The 17429-nt window shown below is 42.6% G+C and overlaps 3 protein-coding genes across 5 annotated transcripts in view; 1 reads left to right on the plus strand and 2 right to left on the minus strand.

The window, feature by feature from the left end:
• Window positions 1–6893, minus strand: part of LOC124215965 (uncharacterized) — a 47320-nt gene extending 40427 nt beyond the window's left edge. The window contains exon 1 of the mRNA XM_069134955.1: window positions 6251–6893. Coding sequence (XP_068991056.1) covers window positions 6251–6440 — 190 coding nt within the window. The 5' untranslated portion in view covers window positions 6441–6893. The remainder of the gene's footprint in view (window positions 1–6250) is intronic.
• Window positions 1–11142, plus strand: part of wdp (Leucine rich repeat protein windpipe) — a 26338-nt gene extending 15196 nt beyond the window's left edge. For 2 of the 3 annotated variants that reach the window (XM_046619947.2, XM_046619946.2), the window contains one exon: window positions 7691–11142. In XM_046619947.2, coding sequence (XP_046475903.1) covers window positions 7707–9818 — 2112 coding nt within the window. In that variant the 5' untranslated portion in view covers window positions 7691–7706 and the 3' untranslated portion in view covers window positions 9819–11142. Of the gene's footprint in view, window positions 1–1087; window positions 2201–7690 lie in introns of those variants that run through there. The other variant, XR_006882487.2, reaches the window with a different exon arrangement.
• Window positions 10329–17200, minus strand: LOC124215962 (insulin-like growth factor-binding protein complex acid labile subunit). Its single transcript, XM_046619945.2, has 6 exons — window positions 16247–17200; window positions 15637–15940; window positions 14758–14986; window positions 14064–14659; window positions 13584–13989; window positions 10329–13008 (listed from the first exon to the last, which is right to left on the minus strand). The coding sequence occupies exons 1-6, from the start codon at window positions 16448–16450 to the stop codon at window positions 12363–12365; spliced, it is 2385 nt and encodes a 794-aa protein (XP_046475901.1). The 5' UTR covers window positions 16451–17200; the 3' UTR covers window positions 10329–12362.
• Window positions 17201–17429: the final 229 nt, after the last annotated feature.

Below are 17429 nucleotides of genomic sequence, written 5' to 3' on the forward strand. Positions count from 1 at the left end.
TAGCTTATTTAAATGGTATACAAATTTGTCGAGGTAAGAACGAACGAGTCACTTACACTGCGGAATATCCATGTTTAAAAATATTGTGAGAAAAATTCCATTCATCAGGTATATAAAACCAGATCGATGAAAACAACTTTTTGCGCGATAAGATGAAACAAAACTTACACGCGTATTACTTGCAGCGCGCAGTGGGCTGAATCGCCGAAAAAGTCGGCATTAGGCGAAATTTCAAAGTTGGCGGTCAGAGTTGGTTTTCAAATATATTAGATGGAGGGGGGTCCTTAGCTAGTTTTCGGAAGGGCGGAGTGCTGACTCGGGTATTTGGACTGCAATAGTTGTTCAAAGTGCCCCGTTGCGACAGTAACCATTGTGACCTAACGCTGGTCAAAAAAAAAGCTGTATCGAAGGTGTCGGTAAATTTTTATTGGAAGTGTTGCTTGTTATGTGCGACAAGGAGGGTGTTTCTGGAGGTATGTAGAATATATGTATGCATTAGCTACCTGTTTTTGCGATAATTGCATGTTCGAAACGTAGAGACGAAAAATCTCTTGCAACTTGCGTCGATGTTTGAACTTCTTGATCGAAAATTAGGGAAAAAGTTGTGATCCCAAGAGATCCTGTGTAGTTTGAAGTTTTAGTACATGCAGAATAGTGTTGAGTTTGGTAATTTTCCAACAAATGTTTCATATTCCTTGATATTCGAGATCACGGCCATTTTTCTCGTTACCGTGCACGGTCCGCACGGCCATAGTAAGCATTGTCATGCATCTGCGCGTTCCATATACTCGGTGTTTTCAAATTGAATAGTACTCAATAATATACGGGGTGTTCTTTTCATTACTCTAAAATGTAGTATCGCTGCAAAACATTGAGTGAAAAAACAGTTGCAAAAACCATTCATTATGTTCTTGGTAATTATTTACTTTGAGGGCTTTTCTCAATTTTGGAGGTTTTTTTTTTTTTTCAAAACGTTCTTTTGGGTGCCAATAACGATAATCATGTGGGGGAGCCTGAAAAAATTGAAGCCTGAATTTTTCCCTGAAATTTTTTCCTCATTTTTGATCACAACAAATATTCTCGACAGGATCCGAAGAAGTGACTAACAAAGAAGAAAATTTTCGGTATTTGAAAAGAAAACTTTCAGGCGGACTTAAGGGGTTATATACAGTTAAAATTTTCAAAAAATCGATTTTTTTTTTAATTTAATTTCTTAACGTACATATATTTAAGAATACACACAGAAAATTTCATATCGTTCCGGTGAATATTTTCGAAGTTACACGCAAATTTGAAAAGACGTTTCAGAGTGCTTGAAAGTACAAGGCCGGAGCGGAAGCGCTTACCCGGAACGCTGTTCCTTTTATGCACTTGCTTATTGTAAATGTTCCCTTCTAATATATTTAGATGCGAAAAGCAACAGTGTGTTATTGTTTTTTTTATATCTGAAAGGTAAATTTTTATTTTTCTCTCCCCAAACTTTAAACGCGTTTTTCTCAAAATGTTGTTTACAAAGTCGGTGACAAACATTACTCGAAAACGGCTAAACCGATTATTCTCAAATTTTAACACGAGCTTCTTAAATATATTTCTTAGTAATTAATCGAAGATTTTTTCTCACCGATAAATATTTTTTTTTTTTATCAACAATTTAAGCCCGAAATTTTGGTCAAAAATCGATTTTGTTTTTTGAGAAACCGCCATTTTGTCAAAAAAATTTATTTTGCTTATTCCTTCGATTAGTTACTAGATTTAACATTACTTTAACGAAATCTGTTTGGTTTTTTAATTTCTGAGGATCCAGTTCAAAGATATAGTGGTCACCGCAAAACGTCTTTTTTGAGAGGAGCTCCCGGAGATCAGCTGTAGCTCCTTTCCAAATAAATATTTTTACTAATACTAAGTCTTAAAATACAGTTAAAAGATACCATAATATGTGTACAAATTTTTAGATCAATAAATTTAAAAGTTTTCTCAGAAAAAATTCTGGAAAATTCGCTTTTTTTCGGCCTTCTAACTGTATATAACCCTTTAAATACTCAAATTGTCATCTTGGAAGAACACTTCACCCAAGACGAAAAAGCTTCTCACCTGAAGCTACGGCCATGTTTCTCTGTTCTGATCGTTCTGTGGACGTGGTGGATGATGACGATGAATGCGAATAGTTTAGATGTATTTTAGCATATATTGACGATGACTTGTACCGTTTGAAATACAAAAAAATGTTTCATCAAGCCACGCATTGTACTCTTTTTTTTTTTGTTACTATTCATGACAAACAAACAAGTAAAACCTGGATATACTAAGTGCAACTTTGAGAAACCATTTTGACTCAGGAATTTACAATTTTTACATGAAATTCGTTTTCAAAAGCCTGGAAAACACAAGTACAAGACGTTTTACTCAAATCCAAGGAAATTTTGTGATATCGGTGGGCCGGATTGGATCCGCCATTTTGAATTTTACGAATTTGACTTCAGATTCGTGATCAGCGACCTCGAAAACGTATGGATGCAAAATTTCGTCACGATGACAACATTGGTGTACTTTTGCCGACTTTTTCGGCGATTCAGCCCACTGTGCAACGGTACAGATACGGGATTTGAATGGATTTTCTGAAAAGCCTGGTGTGGTTACATATTAAAACATGCTTTCGCGATTTTTGACATTTCATTTCTTGGGAACGGAATATAATAAGAGTTCAAACAAAGCAAAAAGTGGTAGCCGAAAAAGTTTTCGTTCGTTTTGATCGCTAAAAAATTCCAGTAAAATGAGTATCGTTATTCTGTAACATATTAAATATTTTTCGAATCATGCGAAAACCTTGCACAACTAATTATTTATCGGATTACACGTGCCAATGCGAAATTTTCTACTCATTATAATGTTATATCTATTCGTATTTAGTTGACTATATTTTTTCAATTAAATAATAATCAGTTCAATTTATCGTTGAACCAGCAGGAAATCATAGCAGTTATATCTAAAAGAAAGTAAAGTAAGAACTCCATAATCGAAATACGTTGTAACACGTTCAAGATTTTCCGGCTAGAACTGAAAAACTAATTCTCATTTTTTATCCAGAAATAAATTTTTCTCTTACGGTAAGAAATGAACGTATTTAATGACTGTACTGCACCCAAAGCTAGAAATTTCATCTCAACGGTCAAAATTCTCACAAAAAAATGAGCACTGTTTAATTGGTGATGCCTTTCGATTGTTCTGCATCTGAAACGTATGAATGGAAGCAGCACGCTAAAAACGGTTTAGGTTAACTTCCCCGTTACAATTATCTAATGACTCCAATTACCGCCCTGATATTGTACAGCTCGCTGATGATAGCCTCGGCCTTTCAACCTCTTTCGCTTATCTTATCAATGTAGACATATATGCGATGCTTCTAAGCCCGTGATACCAGATTAAATTCGTTAGTTTTGCCCCCCCCCCCCCCCCTCTCCCCCCATAACAGGTTTTTTCGGCGTCTCGAAGGGTTTTTACTTTCGCTTTTTTATCTCTCCTCTTCCTTTCGGATTGCGCATCTTCTCTTTTCACACCGACACGAGTGTAACAATTATTATTGTTATTTTGTCATCTTTGCTTCGTCATCTAAGAAAATTAATTTCACTGTTGTAAGAATTATCTCGCTAGTGATACTCATACGTAGATATATATATATATACATATATATATATAATATATATACACACTGCGCATACACACAGACATGGCGTGATACGCCCAAGGCTATACATACACGGCTGATAACGATACGTATGTACATATTCTTAGGTCTGCTTTACGGTGGATGCGTTTTTAACGATTTTTGTCCTAGTTTCTTTACCTCGTTGTTTCTATAAGATTCATTCTACACTCTCATTAAACGCACGGTCTCCCTCTCTCCTTTTCACTTCCTGATCTTAACGGCACGCACATTTGTATAATTCAACGAGAAATGTTTAATACAGAACGAAATAAGAACGTAGTTGAACGGGTGAGACAGAATGGCAGAAGTAAAAAGAAAATACGAATAGGTGAAAAGTTGATTCCTCGAAGTCATGGCAGGGTCAGAAAGGTTTTCTTATGAGTTTAACCGGCTTATCCTATGGCGAAAAATAAACCGAACCATAAGGCACAAACGAGCGAAGTTACACATATGAAAATATACAGCAATATATGCGCCTGAACCCATGCACATAATTTAACTGACCGTGTTTTTGTAGAAAGCGGTTCATACGAGTCGTCTTACTGGTTATCCAGAATATTACTCAGGCGGAGAAATGTAGCTGCATAAAAAATATCGCAATATTTCTATGCCGCGGAAAGGCGAGTGGAAATTTTCATATATTTCAATGGACTCCAGCCACAAATCTCAGTATAATCTAATCATTCGAAAAACTGACTTTGTACTGGCGCATTCTCGATTCTCTGAGAGTGTGAAAAACAGGTTTGTCCGAGAGTTACTAGGAAGTCGAAGGCATTGGCTTGCACTTACCAAAAACCGCGGGTCTGGATTCGAAGTAATTGATGCGTGACACGGCAGGATCGCGCGATTCGCTCGAGCCAATGATTCGCCTCGAACACGGTTTGACTTGGGATCTGTCCTCTCGCTATTGCCGGTCACCGATCCATCCAGCCTCGTTGCCTTTACTTGGATAAAGTGTGCGACAGCCAACTGACATCGCGGCTAAACCGATGCGATATTTGAGCAATGCCAAGGTGCGCCTCGAGGCTCTGAGTTCAAAGGAAATCAGAGACAGAGAGAGAGAGAGAAAGAGAGAGAGACAAATTTCCGCCACTGCCTTATTACACGTAACAAAATTTCCCGATCACGTTTAGGGCGGGAACACTGTCTTTCGATAAACCGGTTTGTTTTCCGCATTGCTTAGATACGCGGTTCTCGGGTTCGGCTGTTTAAACTCCCGAGTCACGAAATATGATACATAGGTACCTCTACCTGTTCCAAAGACCTCGCGGATCCTACGTGTGTTCGAATTGGCAGACAAGTTTCGATCGTCATCGTCAAGGTCTCGAGAACCAGACTAGTCCAGGCGTACGACACCCGTTAACTTCTTAACGTACCTACCAAATATAAAAACTCGCGTATACAAGTCGTACTTACATCTCGTGCTAGCGCGATTCTGATTTACATATCTGCGGCGCGACGAGTGTGAAACTGAGTTCGATCGCCGTGAGTCATGCCGTTATAGGAAATCGAATTTCCGCTCTCGGATGCGAAAGGCCCGTCTTTCGTGGCGTAACTCGGGTCAAACAACGTCTTCGATTGAATGACTCAACCCGAGTGTCGGGGTAATTCCCACTTCAGCGTGGAAATATACCGGCTTAGTGACGATTGCTAATTCGTTAATCTAATAATTTCATGGATATCTACAAGAAAGTTTACACGTATGCACGTATTTCATGGATTTCTATACGCTTAGTTTGACTTCTGACGTAGTGGAATTATCGCCGAGTCATTTCAGTTACTGAATGAGCATCTATAGAATTAAAATTGGCATGATTCGGGATCAAGCTGACGAATTGAATTCGGAAAAATGTTAATCTTGGCAAGTTGTTCAGCTCCTTCGAATCTGACATCTATCTTAAGAATCTCAAACTGGTCCATCACTTCCTGTTTACTGGGATATAAAGTGTACAGTGATAATTATCGTTGGCAAAGCGTGGTTTTGACCTTTGTGGCGAATGTATTATGGAGATTACTCGTGACACTGAATTCGCCTTCTACAAGGAGTATCAACTGTCCGAGGTCTTATCTGCATCCAAAGGTTCATTCGCATGGTATAATATTCGTTTTCCGGGATTCACGAGCAATAGATAAAACAGTGAATTGGTAACCTTGGTTGTGATTACATGTTAGAATGGTTGCACTGATCCCAAATGCACGATATCGGTAATTATTTCAAATCGGAACGTAGAAGTCACTATAGCGTCATTCAAAACGCATTCTGATGGAATGAAATCAAAGTATAAAAACTAAATTTGCGTGCACGAATTGGTCGGACGATTTGACGCAACTGGAATTTTTGTCACGGGATCTATGGATCTGAAACTGGTCGTCGGATCCCAGGGTTACAGTAAATTATACTACCGTATTGGCATAACCACATCGAGAGATAGTCAGCAGCTTCGTTTGTGAACGAAATCCCCCTCTTTTCAAAAACCATTCATGAGTGTTTGATCGGCATGAAAAGATAAGGCGTAGTAGCAGGTCTGTGACCATTGACAAGCGTACCTTTATAGATAGAAGCCCGGCGATTGTTGCTGACTTGGTAGCATTCCTTTCGTAGGGATTCTGGAACTGTTGAACGAAGAAAAGGCAGCGACGACACGGACCAGCGACAAACGATACTCCGGAGATTCCACGAGCTTTGTATCGCTCGTCGCACCCGGTACGTGATCGTTGGAGCGAGCGATGACGACATGCAACACGTAGCGGAGAGCCTGCGATAAATAGTATGCAAAATAGCCGAAGTAGTGTGCTGGAACTGACTTGCCTTGATTGTAGACTTCACGGTTCAACGTTTCGACGGCTCTTTCGAGCCTTTCTCGGATGTTCGTAGTTGCATCACATTTTTTCCATTCTCATCAGAGTCGAATAAAAATGATCGGCGCGATCAGTTCTCAGTAGGGCATTATAACGTGGACCTTGAAGACGAGAATCAACCTCAAGGCAATTATTCACTGATTATGAGACAATCAAATCGCCTGACACCCAACGGCAAGATGTAGCAGGATATCTCGGTTTTATCGGATCTGTGGTTCCGTAATTACTTAATTATCAGCATTCGTAAATCCTCACCGCAGTTACCTCAGTCAGTTGATTGAGAAACTTGACCGATCGGAGTGATAAGCTGCGCGAAGTCACGATTGGCTTATCGTTGGATGATTGAAGTTTAGAAAAGCAAATGATTTAATTTTTTCGTACACTGTGGCGGCTTGATATACTTTGAAATAAATTTACTGTACACGTCTTTCATCTGTTTTGGTTCAGCTGTCTTTAATCTTCACTCATATAAGCGTATCTTCAGGCTACCAGAGTGATTATCGTGAATGAAATTGAATTTAATTACTTCGTTGATTTCCGAAAAGAGTTTCAGAGAATTATCGATAGACTGTTATCGATATGTTGTCTAGCTTTGTTATTCCGTTGAAATAAAAAGCAAGTTTTTCTTGAATGTAGTACTTATGAAGGACAATCAACTCTGGAAATCACGTGAATTGTGGTAAATCGTTTCTTTGCTGTTGAGGCAGCGTTTTACTCATCTTTTCCTCGTTTAGTCCGTAACGAGTTTCTTTATCACAACGGACTTGGTACTCATCATGACGTCAACTCGCTGATGAGATGTACAACGAGATATTTGTGTACGTTTTGTTGGACTCTTGAGTGTGCGATTCGATGGGTAATAAGAGTATAAATTTCAAAATAGATCAATCATTGGCGATATTGTGGTCACCGTTTTCAATGCGATCTTAATCATTGAAATTAGACCAAAAAAGATCATTTTACACGGTTTTCGCCAGTTTAACCAGCTTAAGACTCATCAACCAAATAGGTTGAACCGAACCAAATAATTTAGCACTATCTTCCATACTTATGGATGTTGCATTCTTGTTTTTTTTTTTTATGTTATCACGGCACGTTATAATTCGTTCTTCTTTATTCATGTCGCAGGTTGACGAAATTGAATATGTGGGTGGCTCTGTTGCTGACAGCACAACTGGGCTTCGGTTTGCTGGGTAATGCAGGTGCGACATGTGACCCAAAAAATGGAAACACGTTAGTGTGCGAAAAGCTTGACAACGTCAAGTATATCGATGTGAACAACCTGACGACGCTGAAGGCTCCTGTCAAGGGGAAGACTTTGACGCCCATACCCTTCAAGAGACTGCCGTCATCCCTGAAGAGCCTGGACTTATCGGACGGAGATGTCGAGTCCATCGAAGCCGACACCTTCCTAAGGATGGCGAGCTTGCGGGATCTCAAAATGTCCGACAATTCGATCGCCGAACTGAAAGAGTCCGCGTTGAACGGGCTGACAAAGCTAAAGAACCTCGACCTGAGGAGGAATAAAATCCATCAACTGCCGCCAGCTTTGACGAAACTCGAGTCGTTAAAGAACTTGGAAGTCTCAGGTAATCCCATCGTCTGTAACTGCGCGACTCTTCGAGTGCGGGATGAGCTCTTGGCCAACGGAGTTAAGATCTCAAAGCGGGTCTTTTGCGTAACTCCTTCTCACCTGAAGGGAGAATCAATCCTCGAACTCGACACAGAAGTGATTTGCATGTTTGAAGAACAGGACGAAGAGATGCAGGCTGACCAAGCAGCCGGGTCTGGGGACGGTGATGACGAGCTATCGGAAGAGTACGAAGACCAGACGGAACTGCCTCCGATCGAAGATGTACCATCTAGTGCCACTCCAACGTCCGAAACCGATGAGCCGAAGGAGGTCGTGGATGACTTGATCGTAATTACGAACGCACGTAGCGATTTCGGCGGCGTGGAAATTCCGCTGGAGAACGCGACTCAGGTGAGCGCTGGCTCCAAGTCATCGAACACATCGGAGTCCACCGTCGATAGCGATCACTTCAACGATCTCGACGATTTCGACGACGACGACGACGACTTTGACTTTGACATTGCTAACGAAGAAGAATCGGACGACCTGATCGTCGAAGGCTCTGGGCTGACGGAATCTGAGGGATCCGGCACCGACGACAGCTGGACCCCTGAGAATAAACGCATCTTAGTCGACACCGAGGACTTTGCAGAGACTTCAAGTACGTCGACCGAAAAGCCGACCACGGAGCCCACCTGGACCAGCGTATTCTGGAACATAGTGACTGGAGATGATGACGATGATTCAAATCCGGAAAAGAACACGGATGACAGTGTTACCGACGAGCAATTCATCGCCGTAATCACTGAGAGTTCTCCAGACACAAAGTCGCCCGTCACCACTACGACTCAGAGCACGATAATGGCCAAAGGAGGAATTCCGGACATCCTCGGTAACATGGACGAAGTGGAGGTTTCCACGAAGAAGGTCGAGGTCCAGGAAGCAGTAGCGACGTCCACCACCAATTCCACTTCCGGTCTCGGAACCCAGTCCGAAAAGATCCAAGAGACGGTCGAAGGCGAGGACACGCCGACCGGGAACGACTCGGCGTCGACCGTTCAGACGAAGAAGAGCATGGGATCGTACGTTGTGCTGGCAGCCCTGCTCGGAGTGCTGGCCGCGCTGGTCGGCTTCGCGGCGTACAAGAGCAGCTTTTGCAAGAAGAAGCCACGCAGTGATCCGGAGCGAGGTACCGAGCTCAAGGACATGCAGAAGTCGCTTCTCGAGGGCAAAAATGGCAACCAACCGAAGATCGCCTCGAACGGTACCGCGGAGAGCGCTCCACTGGTCGGGTCGGGTCAGGGTCGAGGCGCCGAGCCTTCGGAGGTAAAGCGGTGGCCAGAGTCCAACACGCCGACGGTCGACGAAGGCGTCAAGTACGCCCCGTCACCGGTCGACTCGGACCCGGTAAAGCCGCCCAGGAAGTCGATGCCGCCTCAGGACGATACGAATGGCCTTCAGGAGGTCAAGACCCACAAACCGCTGTCCACTTTCGCCCCGAGGACGCTGACGCCGCCGAACAGCCCGTCGAGTCCCGTAGACAACGGGAAGCAGAGCCCTCCGCTCAGCCCAAACACCCAGAGAGTGAAGATCACTCTTCAGGAGAATCCGGACAGCGTTCCGAAGACGCCGATCCTGATAACGCGGACGAAACCCGGTGTTAACCTAGTCAAAACGCCGTAGGCTATAATTGACCTTCAATATTCAATGTATGAATTCTTGTCTATCGAGAACCTTCGAAAGCCAACCAGTCTTCTTCTTGCTTCTTCTTTTATCATTCTTAAACACGATTATTTATAGACCGTTGTTACCACGCGTCGTGTTCCTACAGATCGAGTTTTCGGCCGCCCGTGATCCGCTATTTTCCACGTTACGTCCTCGAGCCTGAAACTTGCGAGAATACCGTATGAAACAAGGTGAACGATTCATGGATATATCAAGTTGTATAGTCCTAGCTTCTACTTGTATCCCGTTTTAATATTTATAACTATCGCCAGTTGACATATGCATTGCAGTTCTCTTTGCATTTCCTTGCCTATGTTTCGTAGATGTTTGATCCTCCCTAACGAATAAACGGCACGAAAGAATATTTTCGACGTGTAATTGTGAATGGAAACTTGAATGGGGAATGCCGTGAGGATAATATGGAAAAATTCGTGGCGCAAATAGAAGAATAAGATTTTTATGTGAAAATGGAAAACATACCTGTTAAGACAAATGGACTGTAATGTCAATGCCCGCTTGCAGTGAAAAGCATTTGTAGCCTCTTAGAACAAGCGTAAATATTGGTCGAGGTCCAGGATTCGACTGAGCGCGTGAATTATGAGAACGATGTTCGGTTTACCACGTATGTATAGTTAGGGATCGATTGAAGCGCCGTCTATCGTCGACCAGTGATTTCTCAATTGAAGAATATACGTCGTGATAGACTACTGTTAATTAATATACCTAGAATCTAGATCACTAGATTATATATTACATTATACTGTACAATATGTAAACGATTTAACGTAATTAGTCGTACCTATACAATATAAGCGAATATTTGGTGAGTTGTCATAAATATATTGTTCAGGGTCATAAGTTTATAACAACGTACCTGGTGAAACGTTTATGGACATTGCAGGTTTGTTATTTATTTCGTAACTAAAATATTGAAACGCGGCTCACTTAGCATTTAAATATCTAGTTGCCTTACCACGTGTTAAGATTCAAAAACAAATATATAATGTAACATAATTAAAATACATCATCACGCATATTAACTAGCTCATTGGTACATACGTACAATGTTTTAATATATTTTTAAATATTATAATAAAGTATAAATATAAGAATATGTAGTATACGCATAAATACGTAGATATCGTTATACCCGTAATTCGTATAACCCGTCTTCTGAGCCAAATCATTGTAAATGTTTATTCCGTACAAGTACACCGTTCTTATATGCATCCGGCGAGATGTGCTACTATTCGACATAATAAATATTATATAAATATATAAATATATTTTACTCGTTACTTACTTTCCTCTACCATAGGTATATAAATCCACATCCGTCGTGACTGGCAGCTATTACATTGACAAACCGTCAAACGATGAATCTCTACACCAGCCAAATAGCTCAGCTAAACGTACGGATAGCTAGGAAAGACATGAGAAGATTTGTGTATCGAAAATCGTGCCGGAATCGGGTATGGAGGGCCAGAATTATGTCACTTTGAAGTGGCAATAGTGAATCCAACGTTCACGTTTTTCTAGTAAAATATTCCATGCTGCAAAACAGCTGCAACTCACTCAGCCGGACTGGAAACAGAACAAGCACATATGTGTATAACATACAATTTGCATTGTCATTTTAGTGTCATGGCCACGTATCTTCCTCAGTTTTTTTTAACCCGCCTCTTCTACGCTATACCATCATTCCGACGTTTTATTTGTTTTACGTTACTCACCTTATTTCACTTATCACTGAACTTTGAACACTTGAACAACAGGCTGATACAGACCTGTTCATTTCACTCAATTCAGACTCCACTTTCCGCTGAAGTCGATAACGTCTGGTTCATTATCCTGATTTACTAGCCCATAATATTTAAGGGGAATGTATTTTCGAGTTTACTTGGCATTGAGAAACATGACGTACGATTGACCTCGCGAGTGCAGTTCAACTCCCGAGACTGGTTTTGAAAAAAGAAAATTCATTTTCATCACGCGTTATTCAGTCTTTAATAAATAAAAATAATCTTAACCAATATAATGAAGTATAATCATATTTTATCCTCGTGTTACGATGACCATAATTTGCTGTCAGTAGGCACAGTAAACCGGTACCAAACTAAAATCACTCCATTTTGGTGAGTGCAGGATCAATACATCGTCACACCAGACTTTCGTTACACCTTAACTCCACATCGCCTGAATATCATCAGTGCACTTCCACATCAGCGCATCCTGAAATTTTTCACAGCGCAACAACAGTCGAAAGGATCACTGCAACCCGATTCGTTACTCGAGGAGGTCAGTCCGGGCTCTGAAAGACCTGATTGCGTCAACGACACGCGACGAAAAGCACACGAGACCGCAGATGATGAAAGCGACCGTTTTTTTAGCCCGCAAGCCCGACGGTCTCCAGCGTTATCAAAGAGCCTCGAATAGTTCTCTGTATTACCGAGTTGCCGACGGAGCTTTCAACTCCAAGAGTAACCGTTTCCATCGATCGTTCTAGAAGTCGCTCTCCTGATCAGTCGGCCTGTAACCACTCCTCGGTTCTTTGGTCAGGGTCTGGATGACGATTCCGTTCGTCGTTATCTTTGCCGGCAGGATTCCGGCGTGGACGTCCGAGTCCTCGTCGTCGGACGAATGTCCATTCCTCGCGTTGCTCCGTCGCTTCTTGTGTCGGACGGCGGGGGTCAGAGGTCGTGGCCGTGTCCTGGACCCGGCGTCATCGTCCGAGTTGCTCCTCGGACGAGGGCGCCGCTGCTGCAAGCTCCTCGAGGACGCAAGCTCGTTGGTGGAATCGAGTGGGGACTGGGCCGAGTCCCCGAGGTCATTGGTGGACCGATTCCTCTCGAGGCTGATCCGCCGCCGTCTGATTTCACGCCGCTCTTCCCTCCTTGCCAAGTTCTCGTCACTGATAGCTCTCTTCCTTGGTCTCCTCGACCTACGCTTTTTGGACCTGAGGTTATCCACCGAGCCGAGTATGTGCGTCGGCACGCTTTCCATCGATATAGAGTCCAAGGCGTCCATCGAGTGTGCCAGTCGTGGCATGTGAACGGCTTCCTCGTAGCTCGGTGGACAGATCAGTTCCAGAGGGTTGATTCTCGGCTCCGACGACTGCTCGATAAGCTGCTCTTCCTCGTGACGGTTTCTGCGGAAATTTCGTGCAGGGAAGAATTTAACCGAATACTTAGGTATTAGGCCGAGTGCCCAACAATCGAAAAGAATAAAAACGGAACGATTAGCACAATTATGAATCCCATTTGTTTAAGTTTCCGAATTAAGCATGAGTTATTGCAATGAGACACTGTTCGTTTTAATCTGTTTATTCGTTTCTATTAGATTTTATCTGTTCTTCCCTATCCCGTCACATTCGCGACAATGCCACCTCTAATAGCTTGTTCGTTTCAATTATTTATTTAGAATAAGGGATGGCAATTATCAATCCGATTCAATTCTTTCTATCCAAATTAATTCTTCTCAAAGAATACGAAACATCCGTTTCGATAAAGAAATCGGAATAGATCGTATTGAAATTCTCGATCCGTTTCTATTCTTTTCCAATTGTTGGGTGGTGAACGGAGATGGGTTAATTAAGCTCCAGGGAGAGAAAACCGAGACACGGTTCTCGGATTAGACTGATAATAAGAAAAGGGTCGTAACTTATGCACAGGCACCTTGGCTTTTTACTGACGAAAATGTGCCGACGGCTGATAAAACACTTACCGTCTTTGCAGAAGCCTCAGTCTTTCCCTGGCTTCGGCTCTCTCCAGCTCCTGGCGTTCCAGGTGAGCCTGTCTTTTCATTTTCATCGCATGCCGCAGAGACACGACACTGCCGAATACTATAACCATGGTCAATAGACTGATGAGTATCATGCCCCAGGTTTTGTCCTTCGGGTCAAAAGCGACATCTTTTTCGTTGCAGGCCATTTTCCATGAGAAGCCGGACACGTTGCCGGGACTTTCACAAACGAGGTCCAGCGGGTTAGCTTTCAGTTTTAACAGAAATTCGTAGCTCTCGTAGATTAGCTCGCAATCGCATCGCCACGGATTTTCATTCAGCAGGATCCTCTGCAAGGATGGATTACCCTCGAACACCGATGGTAGCGGTGCAACCGTCAGTAGATTCCCTGGAAATGAAAATTTGTTGGTGAAATATGACCGGGCGGTGCTTTGCTTGAACCTTTGATGAAAGCCGACTCACCTGACAGATCGATACGTTCGAGAGCCGGAAGCAGATGAAAAGTTTGATTAGTTAATTGGATCACCCTGTTCTGCCGAAGGGAGAGAGTAGTGAGGGAGTGTGATTCAAGATTATCAGGAATTTGGTCCACTCGATTGTTGCTCAGGTAAAGAGTCTTGAGCTTTGGCATGGTGAGCAATACGTCGTTCGTAAAGTCATCCAATAAATTGCCAGACAGATCCAAGAAGGTCGTTGAACTCGTAAAGTTTGGAAACTGAAGTAAACTGTTGTGAGACAGGTTCAACAGACGCAAATTTATGTTCTCTCTGAACGCTGCCCAGTGGATATTGTGCAATGAATTTAAAGACAAGTCCAGAATTTCCAATTTCACTAGACCAGCAAACGCGCTCTTGTTAACTTGATCGAAAACGTTTGCTGCGAGCGATATTTGTCGTAATTCGGTGTTTTTTGCAAATATCTGATCCGGTAGAAATCTGATCAAGTTTCGGTTCAACTTCGCGATGATTAGTTGAGGGAAACCGTGAAGCCCAGGTCGGTCTAAATTGCACCTTGAAGCGTCTAATCTCTTCAATTTATTATGCGTCAAAGTGTTGAATCTGTTGAATTGAAGTATATAGATTAGTTCAAAAAATAAAGTGTTTAGAAATTGAATGAACGTTTGTTTTTGTTGTTTTTTTATAATTCGAGCGAGTACCGCGTGCTGAAGACGAGCATCGGGTTATTCGACAGTCGCAGTTCTTCCAGATTCGGCAAATACAAGAGCGAATCTGGATACAGGTAGTTTATTTGACAATCCGACATGTCCAACCATCTCAATGATTCGCTCACGGGTTTATCCACTATTCTCAAAGGATTTCCCATGAGACTCAGAGTTCTCAGTTGCGTTAGTTTACTCACAGTCGTATTAGCAAACGCTTTAATTCCTGAAACAATAAGAAAACTTGAGAAATTTGATTTCCGCATGGTATTGTGCTAAGAATTTCAAATTCGGCTACGGGTGTAAAATATCGCAAACTGTTGCATTCATTTTTCGTTCACAATCGCGGATGAGCAGTTACATTGTTTTTTAAAGGATAAAAACTTTCGCAATCACGGACGCAAATCAAATCCATGATGAATCAACGTTCAAGTAAATTCTAAAACCGGAGTACGTTTCATTCCTTCCGCGAAAAAGAAATGCCCCTATTAAAGGGCTGCACTTCGATTGAAAATTCCAACGTGGGCGTGGCTGACCCAGATAGCAGAGAGCTAAAGGTTCAATCAATAGAGCATTGTCCATGGCTAGTGTGTGACTTTATCAAAGCAAGGCAGCGTAATAAGCATAAAGGAATAATAAAAAGGCGGGTATGATGGCGTTCGGAAAGTTGGTATCGCTTATCAGTAGTGGTACTGCTCTGATTAAACAGTTATACGTAAACTTAAGCCTAACGAATCTTATCACGCGTGAATGAATCAGGTGCAAAATAATCGTTACACATGTAGGTATCACAACTTGCAGGTTCTACTACGTGCCCGTCGCGACTTTAGAGTCAGAGCTGAAGCACCGGGAATTTCTCGGCAATTATTAACTCACCACAGTGACTGCAATCCAAGACTTGCAACGACTGGCTCATTAACCCGTCCAGACTAGATATTGGATTTCCTCCGAAGAACAAGATCTTCAGGCTCGTCAGATGGCTTATCGATGTCAGTCCAGATACGGAGGTAAAAGCATTACCAGATAGATCGAGTTTCTGCAGCTGATCCAACCCGTAAAGTTTATCCGGCAAATCGGTCAACCGATTTCTGGCCAAATTTAGATACTGTAGTTTGTTGAAAAGCGTCAAAGTATCCGGTATCTCTTGCAAAATGTTTCCGGACAAATCCAAATATTGTACCTGTACAGATGTAAACAAACATATCTGAATGCTCGATGATATTCTTCATTTCCACGTCCGAGTAACCGCAGGAATCGAGTTCTATCCGTAATCATCGATTACCGATTTGATGCTGATTGAGAGAGGCTTGACTGATAATATACATACATCGCTTTCAATGATATGAATTGTCTTTTAAGACGTGGCAAAGAACTGTTAATTCGCCATTCCAAGATCGGTGAAAAAAACATAATTCCTTGGATTCGTTAAGCTTGAAAAAACTTCATCCCTGTTTGGAAGAATGATTCATAAGTGATTCACACTCACCAAATCGCTGATTCTATCAGGAAATTCTCGCAAGCCTCTCTTCTCGCACGCCACGCGACTAGGGACCTGGTCCAAGGAGCACAAACACCTTTCCGGGCAGCCAGCGTGAACCTCGAGTTGAAACGAGGCGAGGCACAATATGAACACACACCAAGCAACACTCGGGCTTCTCGATCCGTTTGCGAAACGTTGATGCCTCACCATTTTGAAACTGAATTACACCGTTGGCCAGTGTGACGAATGATGCACATACCAGCACCAGCTCCTTTGACACTTGATATTTAGTAATAGTCTGATAACAATCCGTTGCACCTCCGTGATAACGTCATCGTTGAAAAGCGAAGGTCATTTTCTCAGAGTGGTTGTTTTAACGTGTCCCAAAATGGTTCAACTGGATCATGTATTTACCGCGGTAACTAAAACTCTGACAACACCACCACGATGCTTATTCTGATCTGCTCATCTATCAAGGGAGCGGTTACGTTACCTGGGCCTCTGCGACTTATCGCAGTACTTGATAAGTGGCGCGCATGCTGGCTCGCTCGCTCAGATATCTCACCAAGATAGCCGACCGATGTTGAAGCTAAACTGAAATATGTGTCAGGACGTTTTACATGTATTATCGTTGTACCGTTGATCGCAATTTCAATTTGGCTGATGGTGTCGAATTCGCGACTTTGGACAATCGTTTCGGGGTTCTTACTCACAACCCCAGAATCCGGCAAACCTACCAACCGACGGACCACGAAGGCACCTTCCAATTTAGTGAACGATGGATTACGGAGAGGGATGAAAACGTGGACGTTAAAGCTCCGCCGAGAAGGGCAAGTTACGCGATTTATGTGGGCTGTTCAATACGCCATTGAGAATTTGGGAAGGCAATGACCCGACACTCTTGAGCTTGTGATGTATAATTACGAACACACGGGTCGTGTATGCACACGTGCAGATGTGTACATACGGCAGGTACGCGGTCGCAGCGACGCAGTGCCGAAGACAGTTTGAGACGTACCGCGGAACGTATAACCACCGTCTTCCTCCTCCTCGTTGAAAAATATAAGACGTTAGATAAATATCTCAAGTATACCAAAGCCGATATTGAGCGACCTCTCTAGCTATAAGCTTCTCTTGGCTGACCCACGCGGATATTTCACCACAATTCCCCCCTAGTCCTCCTCCCAGC

Source organism: Neodiprion pinetum, chromosome 4, assembly GCF_021155775.2.
Source record: "Neodiprion pinetum isolate iyNeoPine1 chromosome 4, iyNeoPine1.2, whole genome shotgun sequence".
NCBI lineage: Eukaryota > Metazoa > Arthropoda > Insecta > Hymenoptera > Diprionidae > Neodiprion > Neodiprion pinetum.